At 42.6% G+C, this 27221-nt stretch overlaps 1 protein-coding gene across 1 annotated transcript in view; it reads right to left on the bottom strand.

The window, feature by feature from the left end:
* Nucleotides 1-6524: 6524 nt before the first annotated feature.
* wdr25 (WD repeat domain 25) overlaps nucleotides 6525-27221 on the bottom strand; it is a 38948-nt gene continuing 18251 nt past the window's right edge. The window contains exons 2-6 of the mRNA XM_078407032.1: nucleotides 16875-17022; nucleotides 14328-14458; nucleotides 12857-13027; nucleotides 11023-11163; nucleotides 6525-7839 (exon numbers count right to left, since the gene is read on the bottom strand). Of these exons, the coding sequence (XP_078263158.1) occupies nucleotides 7618-7839; nucleotides 11023-11163; nucleotides 12857-13027; nucleotides 14328-14458; nucleotides 16875-17022 (813 nt within the window). The 3' untranslated portion in view covers nucleotides 6525-7617. The remainder of the gene's footprint in view (nucleotides 7840-11022; nucleotides 11164-12856; nucleotides 13028-14327; nucleotides 14459-16874; nucleotides 17023-27221) is intronic.

The following is a 27221-nucleotide window of genomic DNA, read 5'->3' as shown; positions in this document are numbered from 1 at the left end:
GGGGTGTAAGCTGCCCAAGCGAAATATGAGGTGTCGTTCCTCCAATTTGCGCTGGGCCTCACTCTGACAATGGAGGAGTGAGGCCAGCGCAACAGGACAGAAACAGCACCTCATATTTTAATACTTTACAAAATATTTTACTAATCTTAGAAAAAGTGTGTGACCTAGCTTTGAAATACAGTATATCCAAGGGTGTCAAATGGTACAGTGCTCAAGAAAGGCAATGTGAGTTGAGGTCCTATCTCATGACTCGGGTTCACATGGACTAACCAAAGGCCCCAGGGAATACCCTCAGAGTCACAGTGATGGACCAAAGATTTTCTTACCATTCTTATTGGTATCACCTTCCCATTTCTATAGGGTAGAATCGATGAATTTGGTTTTTTTCCCCCAAGAATTTTATTTTGAAAATAATTTTGATTTGTCTGCACTCTGCCTTTAAGACTTCGTATCATACATCTTTGCATTTATTCCGAAGATAGACACAAAACGCTGGAGCAACTCAGCGGAACAGGCAGCATCCCTGGATAGAAGGAATTCCTTCTATCCAGAGTTGCTGCCTGACTCGCTGAGTTACTCCAGCATTTTGTGTCTATCTTTGGTGTAAACCAGCATCTGCAGTTCCTTCCTATATTTTACATTTCTGGCAGTGATCTGGCATGTTTACCACCATTTCTCCAAACCATGGAAGTAACATGAGCTGGAGCAGGTTGTATGCCCCCCTGTAACTGTCCCACAATTCAATACAGTCATGACTGTTCTGATCTCAGCCTCAGTTCCATTGTGCTGCTTGTTCTCTATAACCCTTGACTCTCCTACAGAGTGAAAGTGTGTCAGTCTTCAATCTATTCACTGAGTCAGTCTCCATTACACCCGAGTGGTGAATTTACAGAATCAAATCCTTCTGAGGAAGAAATTCATCCTATTTTTGTAAGACAAGCAATCTGTTATTTTAAACTACTTCCATTGAAGTATTCCTTCATATAAAGAATGCCACATACATTTTATTAAAGTACAATGGAATTATTTTTTTGATTGAATGCAAGCCGACTTCAAATAATAATTTTTACTTCTCTCCTATTGCAGTTTTCAAAATGTTTTAAGATAGTTTGTGACTTAAATATAAAATTATCTATCAGTGAGTCGCTATCTCATCTATCTGAAGGTTGACAAAAGGAGAATCCATAGATGGGATACATAGATCGATAGATGATCTCCTGGTTGCTAAACACTTTAACTTCCCCTCCCACTCTCACACTGACCTTTCTTTCCTGGGCCTCCTCCACTTTCAGAGTGAGGCCCAACGCAAATTGGAGGAACAGCACCTCGTAGAAACATAGAAAATAGGTGCAGAGGCCATTCATTGTGATCATGGCTGATCATCCATAATCAATACGGTGGCACGGCGGTAGAGTTGCTGCCTTACAGCGAATGCAGCCCCGGAAACTCAGGTTCGATCCTAACTACAGGCGCCGTCTGTACGGAGTTTGTACGTTCTCCCCGTGACCTGTGTGGGTTTTCTCCGAGATCTTCGGCTTTCCTCCCACACTCCAAAGACGTACAGGTATGTAGGTTAATTGACTGGGTAAATGTAAAAATTGTCCCTAGTGTGTGTAGGATAGTATTAATGTGCGGGGATCGCTGGGCGGCGCGGACTCGGTGGGCCGAAGGGCCTGTTTCCGCGTTGTATCTCTAAATCTAAAAAAACATACCCCGTGCCTGCCTTCTCCCCATATCCCTTGATTCCACTCGCCCCTAGAGCTCTTTCTAACTCTCTCTTAAATCCATCCAGTAATTTGGCCTCCACTGCCCTTTGTGGCAGAGAGTTCCACAAATTCACAACTCTCTGGGTGAAAAAGTTCCTTCTCACCTCAGTTTTAAATGGCCTCCTAATTATTCTAAGACTGGCCCCTGGTTCTGGACTCGCCATTTCGCTTGGGCAGCTTACACCCCAGCGGTATGAACATTGACTTCCCTAACTTCAAGTAACCCCCACTTTCCCTCTCTCTAGTTCTCTGACCAGTCTGACAGTCCCCCTGATTTAATTTTACCTTTGCATGCTTCATTGTCACTTTCGCCTAGCTAACAATATCTATTCTCCATTTTCCTTGACCTTTGTCCTCTTTGATGTCTCATTTTCACACCTTACCCTTCCATATCTCTGTGTCTCCTCCCCATTTGAAAAAGGGTCTCGACCCGAACCGTCACCCATTCCTTCTCTCCAGAGATGCTGCCTGTCCCTCTGAGTTACTCCAGCATTTTGTGTCTATCTTTGGTGTAAACCAGCATCAGCAATAGGTCATTAAATGTATTGTACTGCATAAGCCTGGTACTGTTTGATTCACCTCTATCCCATTGTGGACATTGGAATCTGTCTATGGAATTGATGCTCTACAATGTTGAGAATGATATTCTGCACCTTTGCTCTTACCTACAATACTTAAGTTTGTACTTGAGATTGTGTACATGTATGGTATATCTGATCTGTGTGGCAAGTATGCAAGTCACATCTTTTCATTGTACCTTATTATTGTCACATTGCGTGTGACAATAATAAACCTAAATTCTTATGAATCATCCAAAAACATGCAAAGGAATTAAAAGTTGAACATTTGCAATTGTGAAAGAGTATTTTTATATTTATATCGTCTTTCATTTCAAGTCCAAGAACCAACCAAGAAGCTTTTGTTTACAATGCAATTCCATACAAACCTCCCAAGATTAATTTAACCAAAAAGGTCCTGCAAGATTATACTTTGAATCCACCATCACCAGAAATTTGGCTTCTATCGAGAAATAATAGACATTTGTAATCCATTTTGCATTTTTTTAATCTACCCTAAATCTAATTTGCTGAATTCAATGTGCAAGCATACTTAATAGGTTTAAGTTAGTTGTTTCATTTTGATTTTGGACTGAAACTTCCGACCTAGGCCTCTGTATCTCGAGCAAAAGAACACATTCTGTGCTGTATGGATCAGTCCATATGCATATCGGAGACAAACTTCAAGTGCTGCCGGAGAACCAACAAGGTAGTGTCGGACCAAACTCCTTGTCGGACCAAACCTTTTCCAGTTGACCACAATTAAGAGCTGCAAACAGGCATGTTATGAAGGATGATGCATTGTAGTTGGATGCAGTCGCTGTAAGGGATCTATGGATGTGCGGGAGATATGGATCACATGGAGGTGGAGGAGATTAGCTTAACTTAGCAACATGTTCGGCACAAATATTATGGGCCTGTTCCTTTGCTGTACTGTTTATGTTCAACGTAGAAATATAAAATTAAACTTTCAGCAGCATCCAACTTTTTTCCCCCACAGAAATTATTAGCAAAATTGGAAAGAACTTACTTGAAGCAATCATTTTTTTTGAACATTTGAGAGATTTTTTCCAGATCCGGCAGCATCCACAGAGAACATGGATAGGTGACGTTTTGGGTCTGGACCCTTCTTTAGGCTGATTGGGTCCCAAACTGAAATGTCACCTATCCATGTTCTCCAGGGATGCTGTCTGACCTGCTGGGTTAATTCAGAACTTAGAAAAACATAGAAAAGGAGTAGGCCATTCGGCCCTTCGAGCCAGCACTGTCATTCAATATGATCATGGCTGATCATCCAAAATCAGTACCCCATTCCTGCTTTTTCCCCATATCCCTTGATTCCTTTATCCCGAAGAGCTAAGTCTAACTCCCTCTTGAAAACATCCAGTGAATTGACCTTCACTACCTTCTGTGGCAGAGAATTCCACAGATTCACAACTCTGGGTGAAAAAGTCTTTCCTCATCTCAGTCCTAAATGGCCTATCCCTTATTCTTAAACTGTGACCCCTGGTTCTGGACTCCCCCAACATTGGGAACATTTTTCTGCATCTATGAATTATGAATTTTATATATTTCTATAAGATCTCTTCTCATTCTTCTAAATTCCTAAGTACAAGCCCAGTCGGCCCATTCTTTCATCATATGTCAGTCCCGGGAATTAACCTGGTGAACCTATGCTGCACTCCCTCAATAGCAATAATGTCCTTCCTCAAATTAGGAGCCCAAAATTGCACACAATACTCTAGGTGCAGTCTCACCAGGGCCCTGTAAAACTGCAGTAGGACCTCCTTACTCCGAAACTCAAATCCTCTCGCAATGAAGGCCAACATGCCATTAGCTTTCTTCACTGCTTGCTGTACTTGCATGATTACTTTCAGTGACTGATGTACAAGGACACCCAGGTCTCATTGCACCTCCCCTTTTCCTAATCTGACACCATTCAGATAATAATCTGCCTTCCTGTTCTTGCCACCAAAGTCGATAACCTCACATTTATCCACATTATACCGCATTTGCCATGCATCTCCTCTTCACAGCTCACACTGCCACCCAGCTTTGTGCCATCCACAAACGTGGAGATGTCACATTTAAGGGCCTGTCCCACTTAGGTGATTTTTTTGGCGACTGCCGGCAACTGTCAAAATCATAGCAAATCGCCGAAATTTTCTTTTACCCGACGACAATGCTGAGTCAGATCGAGATTACACTGTCTTCTGAAACATCGCAAAATTCCCACGCTGTCAATGCTTCTCCGGCTTCCTGATTTTCGCTGAAATCACTGACAAGTCGGTAAGTACTTGAGAGTTTTGAACTATAACACCTTGTATGGGTTACTTAAAAACCAAGCTTCACTGTAACAAGGAATAAACTGGATTTAATTCCAGTTTACTAATAGCTGTATTAAAAAAAAATTTTAAAAAGTAGTTAAGTGGATTTTTGTGAAAAGTGTGTGGGCATTCTTTGAAAATGTAAGGGAGATGCATATCTAGTTTCTGGGTTGCATATCGGGTTTGGATCCCACTTTAAATGTAATGGCTGATGGCCATCAACATCGCAAAATACCCACGCTTACCTGACCGTCAAACTGTCGCCTCCAATCTACCTGTCAAATGTCCTGACGGTAAATAAATTGGTTAAACACAAGCATTTTATGGTATTTTGAAATGACTTTACTTATTTTAATATTATGTGCGTCTAAATGCATATAAGAGAACCTATCAAACCTGGGGACAGCGTGCGACAGCGCCCGCAATAAGCAACGATACCTGGCGACAAGCCAGCTGTCGCCGAGAAATTTCAAACGGATGATTTCTCAGTGATGCGCTGAGATCTACTACGATTCTTTGAAGACTCCTCACGATCATGCCCGCGTCACCCCGGCGAACTGTCGGCGACAGCCTAGTCGCCTAAGTGGGACAGGCCCTTTAATTCCCTCATCTAAATCGTTATTATATGTTGTAAATAACTGGGGTCCCAGCACCGAACCTTGTGGCACCCCACTATGCCATTCTGAAAAGGACCCATTAATTCCTACTCTTTGCTTCCTGTCTGCCAACCAGTTCTCTATCCATGTCAATACCCTACCCCCAATACCATGTGCTCTAATTTTGCACACTAATCTCTTGTGTGGGACCTTGTCAAAGGCTTTTTGAAAGTCCAGATACATCACATCCACTTGCTCTCCCGTATCCATTCTACTTGTTACATCCTCAAAAATTCTAGATTAGTCAAGCATGATTTCCCCTTCATAAATCCATGCTGACTTTGACTGATCCTGTCACTGTTTTCCAAATGCGCTGCTATGAATCTTTAATAATCGTGTCATTTTTTAGTAAACCAGCATCCTTGTTCCTTGTTTCTACATGTAAGAATTGTCAATTCTTTATACTTTTCACCCTGAACAAAGTCAATTTCAACCGATTCTCGAGAAAACACAAGATCAGAATCTTCAACAGAGGAAATTGCAATATGACCCATTGCATGACTCTGCTGAGTCACTTGAACCATTAACTTCTCTGCTCCATTCCTGGCATTTCCTTGCATCTCTGGCAAGTGATTCCTAAAGAGTCCCAAAGTCATGATAAATCATTGATTTATAACACCGTAAGTACCAAGTCAGATGGCTTGACATTTCTAACCATTATTGATTTAAAATGTTAGAACTAAATTAATTCTGACATCAAATAATCCTATAATTTACAATGTGCCAAGTAATACTATCTCTGATAAATCCACATCATGCAAATCAATTTCTGTAAATTACTGCAATATATTCAAGATTTATTGATGTTTAGTTTAGTTTAGAGATACAGCATGGAAACAGGCCCTTCGGCCCACCGAGTCTGCACCGACCAGTGATCCCCCATATTGACACTATCCTACACACACTAGGAACAATTTACATTTATACCATGCCAATTAACCTATAAACCTGTACGTCTTTGTGGAGTGTGGGAGGAAATGGAAGTCTTGGTCACGGGGAGAATGTACAAATTCCGTACAGACAGCATACGAAGTTGGGAGCGAACCTGGGTATCTGGCGCTGGTTCCAACACTACCATTGTGCCACCATGCTGCCCAGAAGACAAATTGTGATAAAATGTAAATAATAATAAATAATACAGCTGGCCTACATTTGGTAAGTACATGAAAATCATTGAAGTAATTTTATATCTTTATTTCAAATAAAGTAATTTGTAACATATTTCACATAATAAATGTTCTATTGTTCCATCTGCAATAATTAATTTTGAGTGACTTCACAAAATATGTCTTTTGCAGCCATAAGTCACTGCTCAACCCTAACCCACAGCCTATAGAACCCCTTATCGATTAACCAATACAATCTGTCAGCATCATCAAACATTATTAAATAACATATAAACAACCATGAAACATGTGGTTCATTTACATTATACTTAATTGATCTAACAAAGTATGTCTAATGAAATCCTCGGCACACTGTTGATGTGGGATGGACTGCTTTGGCATGTCACTTGTGTGGGAAAGAACTGTAGATGCTGGTTTAAATCGAAGGGACACAAAATGCTGGAGTAACTCAGCGGGACAGGCAGCATCTCTCGAGAGAAGGAATGGGTGACGTTTCGGGTCGCTGTCTGAAGAAGGGTCTCAACCCGAAACGTCACCCATTCCTTCTCTCCGGAGATGCTGCCTGTCCCGCTGAGTTACTCCAGCATTTTGTGTCTACCTTTGGCATGTCACTTGATGAGTAAGACTTTAAAATGTCAATAAGTGGAACGCCAGTCCGTTTGGCATTCTTACATTAATGCAAATAACAGGAATAACACTGCACAATGAGATTGTAAGTGCATATCTCCTGATTCTTGATGACTCAATCTTTTCAGCCTCTGCTTCAAATTGGAACCAAATTAGACCAAATATTGTCTTAAATTGTGGTCTGTTGAAGCATTGGTTCATTTCAATGCTTCAATGTCTTTTTTAAAACAAAACCTATGTGGGTCACTGCATCATGAGCATTATTTAATGGCATCAAACAATGTACATATATCTGCACATATTGATCATAAACCAAATGAACGACCAATCCAGCATCTGGGTACTTGGTCCTGTTTAACCTTCATATTTCTATTTATTATGTTAAAGAACATGAAGTCCATGACTGTCTCAGTCGGCATAATATTCTATATACTTTCTCTACGAAACGTCAACGTGGGACTTTATAAAGTAAGTAACATTGTCATCTGAGAATGAGGAATAATGTTACTCACTCACACCTCACGTTTACCTCCCGCTTACTACTATTTAACTGGCCTTCAATGCCACAGTTTGATTTCTCCACTCCAGTCACAAGTTGCAATTATAGATGGGTGCACAGGATGAAATGCAATGTCAGTGCAGGCTTGCTCGTGGGCTGGCAAAGTGTCAACCACTTTAGAATTCATGTAGTTGTAAAAGCATACTGTCCCGTCAGCACTTCCTGAAGCAATTAGAGTTCCATCGCGTGAAAACTTGCAGCCCACTGCATACCCTTCCACCTGTAAAATATGAACATTAGTTTACCACATACTCAGGATGCTGGTCAATGCAGAAGCTTTCACGTCAGAGTTAATCTTTGAAGCCAATTAAGAAATATCACTCAGGTTTGGCAATATGTAAAACAATTTAAGGATTTAAGATGCTCGATCTTCCTTTGCGACGAACATCAACAGATCAGGAAATAGAAACTTTGGAAGATCAAACATAAGTCTACCAATTGGTGGTGGCCAGTGCCATCTTCTTTGCTGTCGCGCTGGGGCAGCAGGGTGAAGGCCGCGGACGCCAACAGGATTAACAAGCTCATCAGGAAGACTGGCTCCGTCCTGGGGGCGGAGTTGGATTCATGGGAGGTGGTCTTGGAGGGGAGGATGCTCCTCAAACTGTGGAGCATCTTTGACAATACAGCTCACCCCCTCCATGCCACACTGGTCAACCTTCAGCAACAGACTGGTTCCACCAAGATGCAGCACAAAACGCCACAGGAGATCCTTCTTCCCTGTGGCTATCAAACTTACAACTCCTCCCTCTTCTGTCATGGGGTAGACTGACTTCTGTCCCTCCCCCCCTCTTCCAAATCTTTGCACACCCCCCATTCCTTTCCACGCATCACTTTAATTTCATGTATCTTGTATTTTAAGACTGTCGGCAGAACAATTTCCCTCCTGGGGTAAATAAAGTTGTATCGTATCATAAGTCGTTGAAATGATTCAATCCTCAGAACATTTCCAGGTGCTTTATCAACATCCTCCTCAGAAGGTAAGCAATGACACTGCATCCTCATCATTACGCAGTCTGCAGTTTATGGAAACATAGAGAATAGGAGCAGAGGCCACCCCAGGCTTTCTTCACTATACCCATGATCATCCTCTTCCCTGTCTCGGCTTTTCCCAATATCCCTTGATTGCTTTGACATTAAAGTCCAGAAGATTAAGATGCACGGGTTTAACAGTGACTTGGTCGTATGGATTCAGAACTGGGTTAATGATGAAAGACAGAGGGTTATGGTGGAAGGACAATAGTCAGGCTGAAAGTCTGTGATCAGTTGGGTTCTATATACTAAAACTCTCGTTTGTTTGTTTGTTTGTTTGTTTGTTCCTGAACTACAGCCAAAACGATACACGATAGCCCGACAATTTTAGGCCCACCATACTCACCGTCGTCCCTTTGATGCTAATGGGAAAAGTTTCATTGAAATCGGTGTTATATTTTTAAAGTTATTCACATTTTAAAATTTAAATCTATGTCCTAGGGAGGGAGGGGGGGAGAGGGGTGGAGACGGAGTGAGGGGGGAGGATAAGGGGGGTTGAGGGAGGGGGGAGGAGAGGGGGAAGGGGTGGGGAGGGAGGGGGAGGGGATGGAGGGAGGGGAGGAGGGAGGAGAGGATGCTGCAGCAATGCAGGAGAGGTTTGGGCCCCACTTGGTCTAGTATATTTATAAAAAAGACTTGGATGTGAACCTAAACAGTTGGTTAGTAAGTCTACAGAGAACACCAAAATTGTTGTGGATGTGGACAATGAGGAAGGCTGCCATGCTGTACAGCGGGATAGAGTTCAGCTGCAGAAACGGGTGGAGAAATGGCAGATGGAGCTTAATCCGAGCAAACGTGAGATGTTGCACTTTGAGAGGTCAAATGTAAGGGGAAAATATACAATTAATAGCATGATCCTTAAAAGCATTGATGTACAGAAGGATCTTGGAATCCAAGTTCATAACTCCCAGAAAGTGGCAGCACAAGTAGATAGAGTGGCAAAGAGGGTCGAGGCATGGATTATAAGAGTCATAAAGTCACACTGCAGCTTTATGGAACTTCGTTGGGCTGCATTTAGAATATTGCATGCAGTTCTACCCCATTACAGGAAGGAAGTGGAGGCTTTGGAAAGGATGCAGAGAAGGTTTACTAGAACAATGCCTGGATTATGGGGCATTAGCTACAGGGAGAATTTGAGCAGACATGGATAGTTTTCTCTAGAATGCTGGGGGTTGCAGAGAGACCTAATGGACGCATGTAAAATTATGAGGTATAGATAGGGTAGACAGTCTGAATTAAATCCCCAGGATGGAAAATCAAATGCTAGAGGACATAGGTTTAAGGTGAGAGGAGCAAAGTTTAAAGTGGATGTGCGGGGTAACTTATTTTACACAGAGGGTGGTGGGTGCCTGGAATATGCTGTTTGGGTTGTGGTTGAGGCAGATAAGAGTCTTTTGGATAGGCAGATGGTTATTGATAGCCCTTATTATCATTTGCCCTCTTTTCATTCTATTTGCCCTCTTTTCATTTCATTTAACAGCTGAGGTACATGTACAAGACAGCTACAGTCTTGACTTTGGCTGTTGTCCCCAGAGTAACCTTCTCCCTCATTAGCATTCTGAATAAGTACTGATAGTAGAATAAGATGCCCTCATGGGCTCCTGAATAATACGATACGATACGATTAAACGTTATTCATCCCCGGAGGGAAATTGGTCTGCCAACAGTCGCCACACACAAGGTACACGAAAACGTGAAATTAGAATTAAATTAAAAGTGAGAAAAAAAAGAAAAAGACAAGCGACTGTCTTGTCTTTTGGCTGCCAAGACAACAGGCAGGCTGTCTGCCAACCGGAAAGTGAACCAACAAAGAAACGAACACAGGCTTATCCCCTATTCTGCTTGCTATCATCTTTGTGCATATGGCATCAGAGGTGAAAGTTAGCTGCCATGGACTAGTACCGTATACCAGTAAACAAGCAGATAACATTTTGTGAAGTGACCATCTTCAAATATTTATTTCATCTGTGATTGTCCTGGACACAAACAGCTGCCTGGATTTCTACAAGGCACTGAACGTTCTACCATCCTCCTTCTACTTGGATTAATTAGCTCACTAAACAGATGCGAGAATAATTGACCATTTAATTCTTTAGAAGTAAAGCTACACCTTTGCCCCTTTCTGACTCGGGGCTCCTCCGAGATACACGCACTGACTGCCACTATGCTAGAAAATGAAATGAATTATTTGAAAAGATGGAAGATTCTGTAAACCAATGCAATGTGGAATACCTGTTCAACGTCCTACTAAATTCTTAGTTTACTGCATCTCCAGTTGGATTTTATGGAGAAATCAGAAAGAGACCTTGTTGATAACGACAAACATTTCTGTTGAACATTTTGCTTTAGTAGTAAACTAATCTACTAAAATTACCTTGTGCCCATCATATCGTTTTGTTTTGTTCATCCTGTAAGGTCTTCGAGTAGAAAATAGCACCATGTAGTTGCCATTAGTTTGAGCGACAAATACAGGTTCTTTGGGATGGAGGGCCATGCATGGGATGGTGTATCTTTCCTGTCGGGAGGAAAGGAGGCATAAGATAAGTTCTGCAAAAATTCACACAGTGATACCTCAAAATATTCCAGCAATGAAATAGATAAAAACCTCAATGACAACTTCCTACAGGTACATGAATAGGACAGGTTTAGAGGGATATGGGCCAAAATCAGGCAGGTGGGACTAGGGTAGATGGGGCATGTTGGTCGGCGTGGGCAAGTTGGCTTGTTATGGAAGGGCCTGTTATGACTCTATGAAGCTCTAACTTTATAATTTAAATGTTTTCAGCGTGTAATCAGCAGCATACATCATTGTCATGCACAAGGACACAGCGTGCTGGAGTAACTCAGCAGGTCAGGCAGCATCTCTGGAGAACATGGATAGGTGACGTTTCACAGAGTGCTGGAGTAACTCAGCGGGTCAGGCAGCATCTCTGGAGAACATGGATAGGTGACGTTTCACAGAGTGCTGGAGTAACTCAGCAGTCAGGCAGCATCTCTGGAGAACATGGATAGGTGACGTTTTGAGTCAGGACCCTTCTTCAGACTGATTGTAGGGGAGTGGGGGTGGGAAGAAAGCTGGAAAAGGGGAGAGGCAAGACCGGAGGCAGGATTGTTTATACGTCAGGGCAGAACGGTGGTGCAGAGGTAGAGTCGCTGCCTTACAGCGCCGGAGACCCAGGGTTCAATCCCAACTACAGGTGCTTGTCTGTACTGACCTGCGTGGGTTTTCTCCTAGATCTTCGGTTTCCTCCCACAATCCAAAGATGTACAGGTTTGTAGGTTAATTGGCTTGGTAAATGTAAAAAATGTCCCTCGTGTGTGTAGGATAGTGTTAATGTGCGGGGATCGCTGGTCGGCGCGGACCCGGTGGGCCGAAGGGCCTGTTTCCGTGCTGTATCTCTAAACTAAGCTCGCTGCCATGCCTACTTACACTGCCTCAGTCTCGATTGAAAATAGCAGCAGTTATGCATTTTGATATCTAGACATTCACAGACCAAGTATTTAATTATTAGTTAATGTGCAAAATAAGCAATGCTTTTGTTTTCACAGCAAGCTCCAAGAAACATCCAGCCAATGACTGGACAACTTACTCTCACTGAGATTTTATTTTTGTGACAAAACCCCAGGTTACTTCTCTTTCTGCTAGCAAGAATCTGTGATCCAATGTAGCACCAGAAAAAAATATTACTGAACATTTGCATTTTACAGTTCACAAAAAGACTGAACAAAATGGGAAAAATGTTGCCATAACATAGAAAGCAGTTATTAGGCAATTAAAAAGCAATTACACTTTCTGAACTCCAAGTATACTTAGTGTGATTGAACTGAACACAATTGACACAACTGTTCTCAATACTTAACTAAAAATGTGCATCTGGAAAGACAGAGTGCTGGAGTAACTCAGCGGGTCAGGCAGCATCTCTGGAGAACATGGATAGGTGGTGTTTTGGGTCAGGACCCTACTTCAGGCTCAATGTGTCCACTTATAATGGCTGGCACTGAGTCTGATTTAAGAAGAGTCCCGGCCCGAAACGTCACCTATCCATGTTCTCCACAGATGCTGCCTGACCCGCTGAGTTACTCCAGCACTCTGTGAAACGTCACCTATCCATGTTCTCCAGAGATGCTGCCTGACCCGCTGAGTTACTCCAGCACTTTGTGTCTTTCCAACATCTGCAATTCCTTTCTTCTCTATCTGTCAAACTTACATGGAATATTTGATTGGATATTTTTGCAGAAGTCTGGAAATCCCAGGCGATGATCGTGCGATCTGCTGAGTCTCTGCTGACAGCATCTGTACTGGTAAGAAATTCATTTCCCCCTGGAAGAAAGAGAACGTCGAGGGTTTGCTGTATCCCTGCACAGTATTCATTCACCACCTGGAATACAATAGAAATACAATTTAATTTAGTTTAGAGATACAGCACAGAAACAGGCCCTTCGGCCCACCGGGTCCGCACCGACCAACGATCCCCACACACTAACACTATCCTACACGCACTAGGGACAATTTACACTTGTGCCAGTCAATTAACCTACAAACCTGCACGTCTTCAGAATGTGGGAGGAAACTGAAGATCTTGAAGAAAACCCACGCGGTCATGGGGAGAACGTACAAATTCCTACTGACAACACCCATAGCTGGGATCGAGCCTGGGTCTCGTATGCTGCCAGCGCTGTGAGGCAGCAACTCTACCGCTGCTCCACTGTGCCACGCTGTGACAAAGATGTATTTTTCTCTTTTCCCCAGACACAAGATATGTTTTGGTAAAATGTTCTCGCTTTGCATGGAATTACCACAATTTGTGAAAGGTATGCTGTTATAATATGGATCACCTCAACCTCAACTGAATCATACGCCAATTTCCAAATGTAAAGCACTATATGAGGAACTAGCCTATTCATTAACATTGAGACAAAAGAAACTGCAGGTGCTGGAATCTTGAGCAAAAAAACAAAGTGCTGGAGGAACTTAACGGGTCAGGCAGCATCTGGGGTGGGAATGGACTGACACTGTTTCAGGTTGGGATCACTGTTTTTTTAATGAATTAACATTGCAAACTGAATTATATTCATCATGGCAGAAAGGCTGAAAAATGTTAGCATACAACCCAGTCAATTTTAAGTAACTTCCTCTCTCACTCCCCTCTTCCACTCTCACTCCCCTCTCCCCCCTGCCCTGCAGCCACCTTCCACCTCCCCCCTATTCGTTTAACCAGTTCCTCAGCTCTCCACATTATATCTCTCTTGAGTTCACTTTTTCCTTGGCCAACAATGGGCCACCAGGGCACCACCCTGCCTGAGGTCATTTGTGGCCAGCCCTGATTGGTCCTGGTCTTTTATAGCCTCCAGTCGTCCCCCCCCCCCCACCCCATTTTCAGTCTGAAGAAGGGTCTCAACCCAAAACAACACCCATCCTTTCTCTCCAGAGATGCGACCTGACCCACTGAGTTTCTCCAGCACTTGTGTCTATCTTTGGTATAAACCAGCATCTGCAGACCATTGTACATTCTGAAAAATGTTAGCTATGACTATTATTTTGGGTGATAAATAACTGCTATTGCACCTTGAAATGCCTTTCTGATTTATATTGCTGTTCTGATAAAACATTAAATCCAGTGTAGCTGATTCAACATATTTGAGCAGAATACATATGTCAGTGGTACAGTATTATCGAACCTTGCAGCTTCTCGTGTCCCAGGCTTTCACTGTCGAGCTGAATCCTCCACTCAAAAAGACATTGTCATTGGTAGGACTGAATGCCAAGCAGGTGATTTGAAAGTCATTATGAATACTGATGATTTGTTTACCTGTGTTGACAAAAGTGAGATTTTAAATAACTTACAAACCTGTCTGATTTGACGTTCGAGTTTTGTTGTTTTGAAGCAGCAGATAATACAACTGCTGTGTCAATGCCCCAGAGATTCTACTAGTTTAGAGATACAGTGCGGAAACAGATCCTTCGGCCTACTTAAAGGGGCGGTAGTTAAGGTAGTAAACGGTAACAAAGTTTCAGAGTTAATATGATTCCCAATGTTCTCTCCATTATGTCACCCTCCCATTATTTGAAATTTAAAACATTTAAGAGGTACCCAAGCAGTCCTCCCAAGTGAGACCGTGCTCCTCCTCCTACTCCCGACTGCATCCGGTCTTGCCGGTGGGCTCCTGTGCACTGGCGAGGCCAAGTGCAGACTCTGCGACCATCTTGTTAAACACTTGTACTCGGTCCACCGAGGCTACGGGATCTCCCGGTTGCTAACCATTTTAACTCCGCTTCCCTTTCCCATACTACCTGAAACGCCACCCATTCCTTCTCTCCAGAGATGCTACCTGTCCCGCTGAGTTACTCCACCATTTTGTGTCTATCTTCAGTGTAAACCAGCATCTGCAATTCCTTCCTACCCATACAGACCTTTCTGTCCTGAGCTTCCTCTATTGGCAGGGTGAGACTATACACAAACAGGAGGCACAGCACCTCATTTTCCAATTGTGTCTTTTAAAAAAATTATTTGTTTTTTGTTCTGGTGGCAGGGCATCGATAACAGTAAGTCATTCTCTCTCTACAGAGGCTGCCTGCTGCCAGCATTATTTTTTCTTATTCCTGATACCTTATTTAAAAGGTGGCAACATCAGTTGCTTGGACTGCAAGTGAACAAGGACACTCTTCCTCGGCTAGCCATTGTTAAAAAGACAGTCCATGTCATAATCCACATGCCTGAAGGAAACTGAGGGAATGTGACCCTGAAATGGAACTGCCCCTTTACTGTAACGTTGAGAAAGTACCCAAGCTGATGAAACCTGCTGATGGACCCTTGCAAATCATAAATCTCCAAATTCAGGAATAGAAACAGTTTCAAACTTGAGTGGAAAAATATCTGGCTGGAAAATATCTACCGGTAATCTCCGGGGCGTTGGCTTTGCTTTTTGCACTATCATTGTTTGTTTATATGTATGTGTGAGTATATATATATATATATATAGGCACACACATCCATACACACACACACGTGTATAAGTGTGTGCGTGTATATACACTGATCAGCCAAAACATTATGACCACTGACGGGTGAAGTGAATAACATTGGTTATCTTGTTACAATGGTACCTGTCAAGGGGTGGGATATATTAGGCAGCAAATGAACAGTCAGTTCTTGAAGTTGATGTGTTGGATGCAGGAGAAATGGGCAGGAGTAAAGACTTGAGCGACTTTGACAAGGGCCAAATTGTTACGGCCAGACGACTGGGTCAGAGCATCTGTGAAACGGCAAGGCTTGTGGGGTGCTCCCGGTCAGCAGTGGTGAGTACCTACCGACAGTGGTCCGAGGAGGGACAAACCACAAACCGGCAACAGGGTGTTGGGCGCCCAAGGCTCATCGATGCGCGAGGGCAACGAAGGCTATCCCGTCTGGTCCGAACCGACTGTGGGAAGACGACAAGCCGGTGGAGAGAGTGTGATGCTCTGGGCAATGTTCTGCTGGGAAACCCTGGGACCGGCCATTCATGTGGATGTCAATTTGACACGTGTCACCTACCTAAACATCGTTGCAGACCAGGTACACCCCTTCATGGCAATGGTATTCCCTGATGGCAGTGGCCTCTTTCAGCAGGACAATGCGCTCTGCCACACTGTACACATTGTTTGGGAATGGTTTGAGGAACATGATGATGTGTTCACGGTGTTGCCCTGGCCTCCAAATTCTCTAGATCTCAATCCGATTGAGCATCTGTGGGATGTGCTGGATCGACAAGTCTGATCCACGGTGGCTCCACCTTGCAACTTACAGAACTTGAAGGATCTGCTGCTAATGTTTTGGTGCCAGATACCACAGGACACCTTCAGGGGTCTTGTAGAGTCCATGCCTCGGTGGGTCGGCGCTGTTTTGGCGGCACACGGAGGACCAACCGCATATTAGGCAGGTGGTCATAATGTTTTGGCTGATCGGCGTATATATATATTTACATATATACACATAACACATACATATATATATATGCACACACACACACACTGCATTTTTTCTCCTTTATTATATTCTTTACAGAGTACTATGTTTATATATACTGTTGTGCTGCTGCAAGTAAGAATTTCATTGTTCTGTCTGGGACATATGACAGTAAAACACTCTTGACTTACACTTGCTGCAATAATTTGTTTAATTGCAGCCATATCTAAAATTAACACAAAAATACCTGAAAATTAGAAAATGAACAGTGATATTGCTGCACCTGTTTCAATATCCGTGAGATGGAGCATAGAATCAAAGCCTCCACTGAGAATGTGTCTTCCACAAGATGACCACTGAGCATCACGAACTGCCCCAGAGTGGCACAAATAACTCTTCAAGCACCGGCCTGTTTCAACAGCATTCCATATCTGTATCAATGACAAACAAGATGATTAGAAATGGCATTTAAAATTAGCATCTCAAGTCAGGCAGCTTCAAACACAATTACACAATAATCTTCATGGAGAATCTTTATCATATAGGAAGATAAATCTAATCAAAGTAAATCTGATGAAGTAATTGCAATTATAGCTCTAGATTGTCTGAAAACACCTGCTACTTTAGTACTTTAGGGCAGCACGGTGGCGCAGCGGTAGAGCTGTTGTCTTACAGCGCCAGAGACCTGGGTTTGATCCTGACTACGGGCACTGTCCGTACGGAGTTTGTACGTTCTCCCCATGACCGCGTGGGTTTTCTCCGGGTGCTCCGGTTTCCTCCCACACTCCAAAGTCATACAGGTTTGTAGGTTAATTTGGCTTTGGTTAAAATAAAATTTGTAAATTGTCCCTGGTGTGTAGGATAGCGGACTGTAAGAGGTCAGTGGTCGGTGCAGTCTTGGTAGCCTATCTCTAAATCTAAACTAAAGTAATACGCTTGGGCAGCTTACAGCCCAGTGGTATGAATATTGATTTCTCTAACTTCAAGTAATCCCGGCATTCCCTCTCTCTCCATCCCTTCCCCACCCAAGTCACACTAGCTTCTCGTTTTCACCCAACAAACAGCTTACAATGGCCTGTTTCCTTTATCATCGTTACTTTTTTTACATATCTTTCATTCATTGTTCTTTATCTCTCTACATCATCGTCTATATCTCTCTTATCCCTTATCCATGACCAGTCTGAAGAAGGGTCTCAACCCAAAACGTCACCCATTCCTTCTCTCCAGAGATGCTGCCTGTACTGCTGAGTTACTCCAGCTTTTTGTGTCTATCTAAAGTAATACTGTATCTACTGTAATTGAAGATGGTATTGAAGCTGTGTTTGGTCACACTCATGGGTATGGGGTGAGAAGAGCAGGGAACTGATGGTCAATGAGCAGGCTGTGTTGATTCCAATTTGTACTGATTAAGGTCTGCTGATGAGGAAGTCAAGGATCCAGTTGCATAGGGACCAGCAGAGACCCAGTTCCCCGAGTCCGCTTATAGGTTTCGAGGGAATGGTGTGGTTGAAGATGTCGTCGATGAACAACATTCTGACATTGGTGTTCCTGTTCATCAAGTGATCTAGTGCAGAGTGGAAAACCAGCAAGATGGTATCCCCTGTCAATCTGTTGTGGTGTAGGTGAATTGGAGTGGGTCTGGGTCCTTATTAAGGCAAGAGTTCATGTACATCACAACCAACGTCTCAAAGCACTTCATCACAACGGGCGAGTGTCATCGATGGGTGTGCCAACCACAAAGAAGCATTGTACGCATAAAGGCATAACATTCAATGATAGAGTCAGATTCTGATTATTCTGTGTACGGAATCATAGCCAAGGCAGAGAGTAGTAAAACATCAGTTTGCAGAATGTTTCAGGTTGGAAGGGCCACGGCTCATCCAATAGATCCCTCTCTCACCACCAGTTAGATGGATCTACAGAGTCTATCAAATACCGTTCCTCTTTCACTTCAAAGGCATTCTCAACCACCTGGCACAGCTGAGCATAAAGATGAACATCATTCCCATCTCAATGAAGAGCTAGGTTTAAATAATAGATGTTTTAAAACATTTTGCCTTGAATAAATTTTAAAATAGAAAAACTCTTTCGATTTACCTTTGAATATTATGAGATATATTGCGTAGGAAGGAACTGCAGATGTTGGTTTACACCGACGATAGACAGCAGGACAGGCTGAGTTACTCCAGCATTTTGTGTATCTTTATGAGATATATTGGTCCTCTCAGAAATGTAAATTTGCCTTTTAATTAATGATGATCACATCAATTCATAGTTTGACTCAATCAGTCATAGAATCATTAAGGGGATAGAGCATGTGAACATCTCTTTGGTCCAACTTGTCCATGCTGACCAAGTTGGCATTCTGGGCTAGTGCCATTTACCTGCATTTGGCTTCCATTCCTCTAAAACCTTCCTATCCAAATGTCTTTTGAAAATCACAACTGTATCTGCTTCTATAGCTTCCTCTGGCAGCTCGTTCCAGATACGGACTACCCCAGGAGTAAAGAAGTTGTCCCTGAGGTCCTTCCTAAATCTCCCCCCTCTCACCCTCAGCCTGTGCCCTCTAGTTTTAAAATCCTCCACCCTGGGATAAAGATTGTGCACATTCACTTTAACCAATCGGATCTCCCGGTGGCTGAGCACTTCAACTCCCCCTCCCACTCCCAGTCTGACCTTTCTGTCATGGGCCTCCTCCAGTGCCACAGTGAGTCCCACCGGAAATTGGAGGAACAGCACCTCATATTTCGCCTGGGCAGCTTGCAGCCCAGCGGTATGAACATTGACTTCTCCAACTTTAGATAGTTCCTCTGTCCCACTCTTCCCCTCCCCCTTCCCAGTTCTCCCACTGTCTTCCTGTCTCCGCCTATATCCTTCCTTTGTCCCGCCCCCTTGACATCAGTCTGAAGAAGGGTCTCGACCCGAAACGTCGCCCATTCCTTCTCTCCCGAGATGCTGCCTGACCTGCTGAGTTACTCCAGCATTTTGTGAATAAATACCTTCGATTTGTACCAGCATCTGCAGTTATTTTCTTACATTATCCGTGCTTGTCAAGATTTTGTGCACTTCAAAAAGGTCAATCCTCAGCCTCCTCTGCTCAAAGAAAAACATCCCAGCCTATCCCTGTAACTCAAGCTCCAAGCCCAGGTAACCCCATGCTGGCGAAACTGATCTGCCCCTCTGCACATGTGGTCTCACCAATGACGTACAGCTGGATCATGATGGCCCATTTTTGTACTCAGTACCCTTCCCAATGAAGGCAAGCATGCCTTCTTCACCACATTGCCCACCTGACACCCCACTTTCAGGCCATTTTCACCATGCACATGTACTCCCAGATCTCTCGCTTCTGTAACACTCTCCAGGGCTCGAACATTTACCAAAGTGCAACACCTCACACTTGTCCGTTAGTTAAATTCCATTTGCCATTCTTTGGCCCACCTTCCCAACTAACCTAGATCCTGTTATAAACGTAGATATCTGATGTGTAATAACTTGAATCAAATTACTTCCGATATCATCCAATTTCTGCTGGATATTTCAACTCTTGGCTTATACTCCAGTAGCAAATTTATATTCAACCTGTAATTTTTACCTGGAGAAAGAATGTGAAAATTAGATAATTAAATGATCAAGGTAAACCACCTTTTAATAATCCCTTCATCCTAAGATTAAGAGTGAAATGCCTGTGACAATTTATACCAGTAAGTGGAGAATGAATGGAATATGCTTCATGGTATTGCAAACATCTTGAATTCTAAAATAACCTGGAAAATGTAAAGTACAGATCATGAACTGGCTCTAGAACTCAACTACAGACAGAATAACATTTTCATCGTGCCCACTCCTCCCGACCAGTTCAATTCATTTAGTTTTTACTTTAGTTTAGTTTAGAGATAGAACGTGGAAACAGGCCCTTCGGCCCACCGAGTCCGCACCGACCAGAAATCCCCGCACCTTAACACTATCCCTCGCACACTAGGGACAATTTTTACATTTATACCAAACCAATTAACCTACAAACCTTTGTCTTTGGAGTGTGGGTGGAAACCAAAGTTCTCGGAGAACTCGGAGAAAACCCACGTAGGTCACGGGGAGAACGTACAAACTCCGTACAGACAAGCACCCATAGTCAGGATCAAACCCAGCTCTCTGGCGCTGAGAGCGCTGTAAGGCAGCAACTCTACCGATTTTCTCTGGTGATCATATAACTGTACCACTAATTAAACATTACCAATCTAAATACATTGCATAAATTTAACAAAAGGAAAATCTATGAGATAAAATGATCATCTCTGAGCTACTATATTGTGTGTGTTTCACATCTGGTGCTGATTTCACTTGACGTGAAGGGTACTTGATGGGAGCAAAAACCAATTGTTATATTGTAGGTTCAGTTTACATGAGAGCAGTTTTTGATTAGCACAAGAGAGAACTGAATTGGTTCTGAACATCAATCAGTTCAAAAGGACCTCAACTGATTGCAAATATCTGCACTCACCATGTTGTTTTGCTTATTTAAAATCAAAGACCTCTATAGTCACTGGTTACCTGGGGTTTTCTGAGATGGTGCAGGTAGAGAGAAGCAAGGATTCTGAAGATGCTGGACTACATTCTGAGTTTTGTACAATAACAAACAGTATTCATAGGTTCCCTGCACTGCAATGATGGTAAACTGTGAACCTTGCTTGCTTAACCATATTATCTGAACCTTATTTTTTTCCAAGAATTTTGTTGTTGCCGATGATTGGGCACTCAGGTACTTTAAAAAATACAGAGCAATGAACAAATGTGACAAGCCAACAATTCATAATGTAAAGCAATATCATGACTGAATTACCAGCTGTTCATATCTTCAACACAGTGATATTTTGTACCAATTACATAGTTATTTTACTTCCTTGTGTGCTCCAAAGATAACGATGATTGTTTTTATACAATTTTGATCAAACTGTATTACAGTGCTACATGTTGTAAAACATGTCAGAGAATATACAGCACAGAAATAGGCCCTTTACTTCACCAAGTCCATGCCACGACAAGCTTACATATACTAATCCCATTTAACAGCTGGTCTGTAGTCTTCTCTGCCTTGCCTAGATATGTCTTAAAGAAGCAAATGGCCCTGCCTCCACCGCCATCTCTGGTTGCGAGTCCCAGATTCCAACCGCAAGTAGGTCACCACAATCTTCTCAGACCAAACAGTCTCGTTGGTGATGTCCATAAGTTTTTTAAAACTGAATGCTGTGATTTCCTGCACTTTGGAGAAATAGGTCTTAATTTACTCGACATAAATGTGGTGGTGGGTTTATGAAACGAACTACCATAAGAAGTAGTTGAGTCAGATACATTAACATTTAAAAGCCTTTTGGACAGGTACATGGAAAGGCAAGGTTTAGATAATGAAAGATTTTTTAGAACTGAAAGGGTTAAGGATGTACATGCAGAGGAGAACCGTTACTTTAAACGTCCTGGTGATGAAATAGGCATGGAATGTAACCTCCCTACGGGTATATAGGATTATGTATCGGCCCTTTGAGTGGGACCACGAGGGAGGAGTATGTAGCCATACTCGGGGATGCTCTCCCACTCCTGCATGCATAATAAAAAGGTATTGTTATATACTTAGGGTGACTAGTGTGTTTGTTGTCTGGTAGCACGGATAGAATGTTAACAGGGATATGCACCAACTGTGGGCACCTAGGACAATTGTTGGGCTGAAGGGCCAGTTTCTCTGCTGAATGACTCCATGACTATTATATTATTTACTCTACAGGCACCATTTTCAATTTAACAAACGAGGTCACCTTTGCAACACTGAAGGAAATACATAACTAACTACCTGTGAGATGAGGTACCCAACAAAATGACATACTTAAGGAATCATGGAGAGCATTATAAACACTGATGAAGGTATTTATTCACAAGATGCTAGAGTAACTCAGAAGGTCAAGCAGCATCTCAGGAGAGAAGGAATGGTCGACGTTTCATGTCGAGCCGAAACGTCGCCCATTCCTTCTCTCCTAAGATGCTGCCTGACCTGCTGAGTTACTCCAGCATCTTGTGAATAAATAATTTCGATTTGTACCAGCATCTGCAGTTATTTTCTTACATAAACACTGATGAAACTCATGTCCTCACAAAGCAAATAAAAGTCCTCTTCCTCTGACAACTTATGAACCAACACAGTATTGGCAAGAATTATGGGGTTTGCCATGTAAAATATAAGCAATTTCAGCCTCCAACAGTACCCAAGATAGACACAAAAAAACTGGAGTAGCTCAGCGGGATAGGCAGCATCTCTGGGGAGAAGGAACGGGTGAGGTTTTGGGTCGAGACGCTTCTTCAGACTCGACTCACACGTCTGACCTATATCACATTTAGTATAAAGCAATCGTGTTTACTGGAAGACTGAGCATTTTAGAGATTGTAATTTCCATTTGCATTTCTGCTAAAACAAAACTAACATGGTTTTTGTTGTATTTGTGCTGTCGTACTAAACAAAACTGTAGGTGCACTACAGAATAATGCACTTAAATGAAAAAAAACAGCGCACATGAATGGCCCAAACAAATATCGAGCATACTCATCACCACCCATCAAAAGCTTTCCATTGTCCCTAAGACACCAAATCCAAAAAAACATAAGTCATTATCAATGGGTAGAGCCGCTGCCTCTCAGACCAGAGACCCGGGTTCAATCCCGACCTCGGGTGCTGCCTGTGTGGAGTTTGCACATTCTGAGTGTGACTGCGTGGGTTTCCTCCGGGCACTCGGGTTTCCTCCAACATCCCAAAGACGTGCAGGTTAATTAGCCTCTGTAAATTGCCCCCAGTATGTAGGGAGTGGGTGAGAAACTGGGATAACATAAGTTAGTTTGAACTAGAACTAGTGCGCGCGTTATCAATGGTGGGCATGTATTCCATAGGCTGAACGACCTGTTTCCATGCTGCATCTCTAAACACTAAACATTATCAAATATTGTACTCTTCTATTTGTTAAGACGCTACTAGACTAGCAAATGCATTAGCATGCTAACTTAAGTATGTGGCCGAAGGCACCTCTTGCAAATGGTTTCATCCATTTATATATTTTAATTTGTGGATTTATGAACTTAATATTAACATGCTTCATTTCAGTTGATAATAAGGTAAAAGTTGCCTTTGTAGATCATAAAAACCATCATTTTGTATGCTTATGTCTTGCCTAGATATTACATATTAACGAGATTATACAAAATCAAAACTCAGGGCAAATAATCAGACAGAAAACTATTGCTCATTAAATACTGCTCTATTTTATTTAAGAATGCTTAAATATAATCACATTTCTAACTCTACTTGTTTCCATTTTGCACGTGAATACAGCTCGTTAAAACATCAACATCAAAAGGCTGATATAATTGCAAGGTGCTGTTGATACCATCTTCATTAAATGATGCTCAAATTAAAAGAATGGAGGACAGAACACAACAGATAATGGAAACTATTTTTACATCTCCTACCCCGTATAGTATAGTGGAAGGATATCACTGTTTTCTAAAATCACTAGCTGTTGAACACCAATAATGATTTTTTTTTAAACAAGATATGAATCTTCCCGATTATAAGAGTACTACATTTAATAATTTAACCCCTGAACTGTTAATGTGACACTTCAATTAATCGCCCAGTCCCCTAGATACTGTTTTATAAAGGATCTGGTTCGATAACCAAAATGCCACAAAATCTGCAGATTAATGATGAAGCAGGATGCTACACAAACACATACTTGTGTTGGACATTGGTTGCAGATCTCATTGATTTTTGCAGCATCATGATAAAGAGGGGAAAGATAACCAGTCTGTGATTACCAGCACCATTGGCTAGTATCCTTGCATGTTTAATGCCAGCTGAAAAAACCTATCATTAAAGGTAGAAACAAAGAACTGGAGATGCTGGTGAGCAAAAAAACACGCAAAATGCTGGAGTAACTCAGTGAGTCAGGCAGCATCTCTGGAGAACATGGATACATTCTACCATTGTCCACCATCTGCCAATAAAAGCTCTCTCATCTGTATCCCATGAATGAGTGGGTTAACCTGTGATGAGTCTTTGACGGCACTGGGCCTGTACTCGCTGGAGTTTAGAAGAATGGGGGGGGACCTTATTGAAATGTACCAAAGACTGAAAGGCTTGGATAGAGTGGATGTGGAAACATCCTCTCCATTAGTGGGAGAGTCTTGGACTAGAGGTCCTAGCCTCAGAATTAAAGGATGCTCCTTTAGGAAGGAGATGAGGAGGAATTTCTTTAGTCAGAGGGTGTGAATCTGTGGAATCAAGTCATTGGATATTTTTGAGGCAGAGATAGACAGATTCTTGATCAGTATGGGTGTCAGGGGTTGTGGGGCGCAGGCAGATCAGCAGTCGATGAGCATGAGGGGGAAGGGAAGACAATGAGAACCCGGCGTGGAGGGGACCACCGTGAGGGATGGTGGGAGATGAAAGGGTGACCTGGTGTGGGGGAAGGAGAGGGCACTCTAGTTTAGAATCCTCTGCCCAGGGGATAAGTCTGTGTTCGTTTGTGTGTGTGTTTGTTTGTTTGTTCGTTCCGGTGAAGGCGCTGGACAGACGGCAGCCAGCCAACAGTCACTTGTCTTTTTCTTTTTGTTTTCACTTTTAATTTCAAGTTTTCGTCTACCTTGTTGTGCGGTGTGACTGTTGGCAGACCAATCTCCCTCCGGAGATGAATAAAGTTTTATCATATCGTATCGTGGGCGGGAGAATGGGATTAGGAGGGAGAGATACATCAGCCATGATTGAATGGTGGAATAGACTTGATGGGCCGAATGGCCTAATTCTGCTCCTATCACTTATGACCTTATCCACCTATCACTTGCCAAGCTATGTCCTGCCCCTACCTCTCATCCAGCATTCTCCCCCATACAGTCAATCTGAAGAAGGGTCCTGACCTGAAACGTCGCCCTTCCATTCCCTCCACAGATGCTGCCTGACCCGCTGCGTTATTCCTGTTTTGCTCAAGTTTCCCATATCTGCAGTTCCATATGCCCACATTGTTGAATACGTCTTCTCATATTCCGCCTTCCTATGGGTTCGTGTTTCTCCCCAGAACTGGGTTGGTATTTAGTCTGAAATGATGTTTAAAATCCTCCTCAGAAAGAGGACAACTAAATAATGGCAAACGTAACTGCTCTCAAAGTTCAAACTTTACTTCATTTCTTATTTAACAAAGATATATCGAAGAGTTAACTTTACTGGTTCTTGAGAGCTCATTTAAAAAAAAGATCCTGAGATAGATTTTCTGTGACTTTAAAAATAGAAATGAACAAAAGAAAATAGCTCCGGATGTTTCTGGAAACAATAGTCACAATGGGTACGTCATAATTACCCGCAGTGCTGAGTGTGCCGCATCAGAAGCACTGATGCACGTGTTGTTTGATTACATTTGGACAATTGAATAAATATGGATAAATGTCAGCATTACAACACAAAAAAGTAGATGGATAATATAACTAATTATATAAGAGGGAGCTTTATGCATATTTATTTTTTCAATTTATCAAACACTAGACAAAGTGGACCCGTTGGGCCCATACCTCTCCTGCATTGGTGCAGCACCCTGTCCTGCCCCCCTCCCCTCAACCTGCCCCCCTCCCCTCAACCTGCCCCCCACCCCGCAACCTCCCCCCCCCTCCCCGCTTCCCCCCTCCCCCTCCTTTTAAACTTTAAAATGTGAATAACAAAAAATATAACATTGATTTCAATAAAACTACTTGCACTATCACTAAAGTGACGATGGTGAGTAAGGTGGGCCTAAAATTGTTACACTATCGTGTACCGTTTTGGCTGAAGTTCAGTCACAAACAAGATAACAAACAAGAGTTTTAGTATATAGATAACAAGCGGTAATTAATGCAGAGAGTAAACTTATTTTCTTAAGCAAAATTACCTTCAAAGAACTTCAAACTTCCTGCCTGATGTTAGACTTTAGAGATACAGCATGGAAACAGGCCCTTCAGCTCACGCCAACCAGTGATCGCACCATACACTAGCACTATCCTACACACTAGGGACAATTTACTGAAGCCAATTACCTGCAAACCGGAGATACACATAAAATGCTGGAGTAACTCAGTAGGACAGGCAGCATCTCTGGAGAGAAGGAATGAGTAACGTTTCAGTCGAGACCCTTCTTCAGTCTAGAGTCAGGGGAAAGGGAAACGAGAGATATAGATGGCGATGAAGATATAGAACAAATGAATGAAAGATATGCAAAAAAGTAACGATGCTAAAGGAAACAGGCCATTGTGAGAACGAGAAGCTAGTGCGACTTGGGTGGGGGAGGGATGGAGCGAGAAGGAACGCAAGGGTTAATTGAAGTTACAGAAATCAATGTTCATACCACTGGGCTGTAAGTTGCCCAAGCAAAATATGAGGTGCTATTCTTCCAATTTGCATTTAGCCTCACTCTGACAATGGATGAAGCCTAGGACAGAAAGGTCAATGTGGGAATGGGAAGGAGAATTAAAGTGTTTGGCAACCGGGAGATCAGGTAGGTCCAGGCGGACTGCGTGAAGGTGTTCAGCGAAACGATCGCCCAATCTACGTTTGGTCTCGCTGATGTATAAGAGT

Source organism: Rhinoraja longicauda, chromosome 10, assembly GCF_053455715.1.
Source record: "Rhinoraja longicauda isolate Sanriku21f chromosome 10, sRhiLon1.1, whole genome shotgun sequence".
NCBI classification, from domain to species: domain Eukaryota; kingdom Metazoa; phylum Chordata; class Chondrichthyes; order Rajiformes; family Arhynchobatidae; genus Rhinoraja; species Rhinoraja longicauda.
The sequence above is the reverse complement of the archived record's forward strand: the minus strand, read 5'-3'. Positions and strand labels throughout refer to the sequence as shown.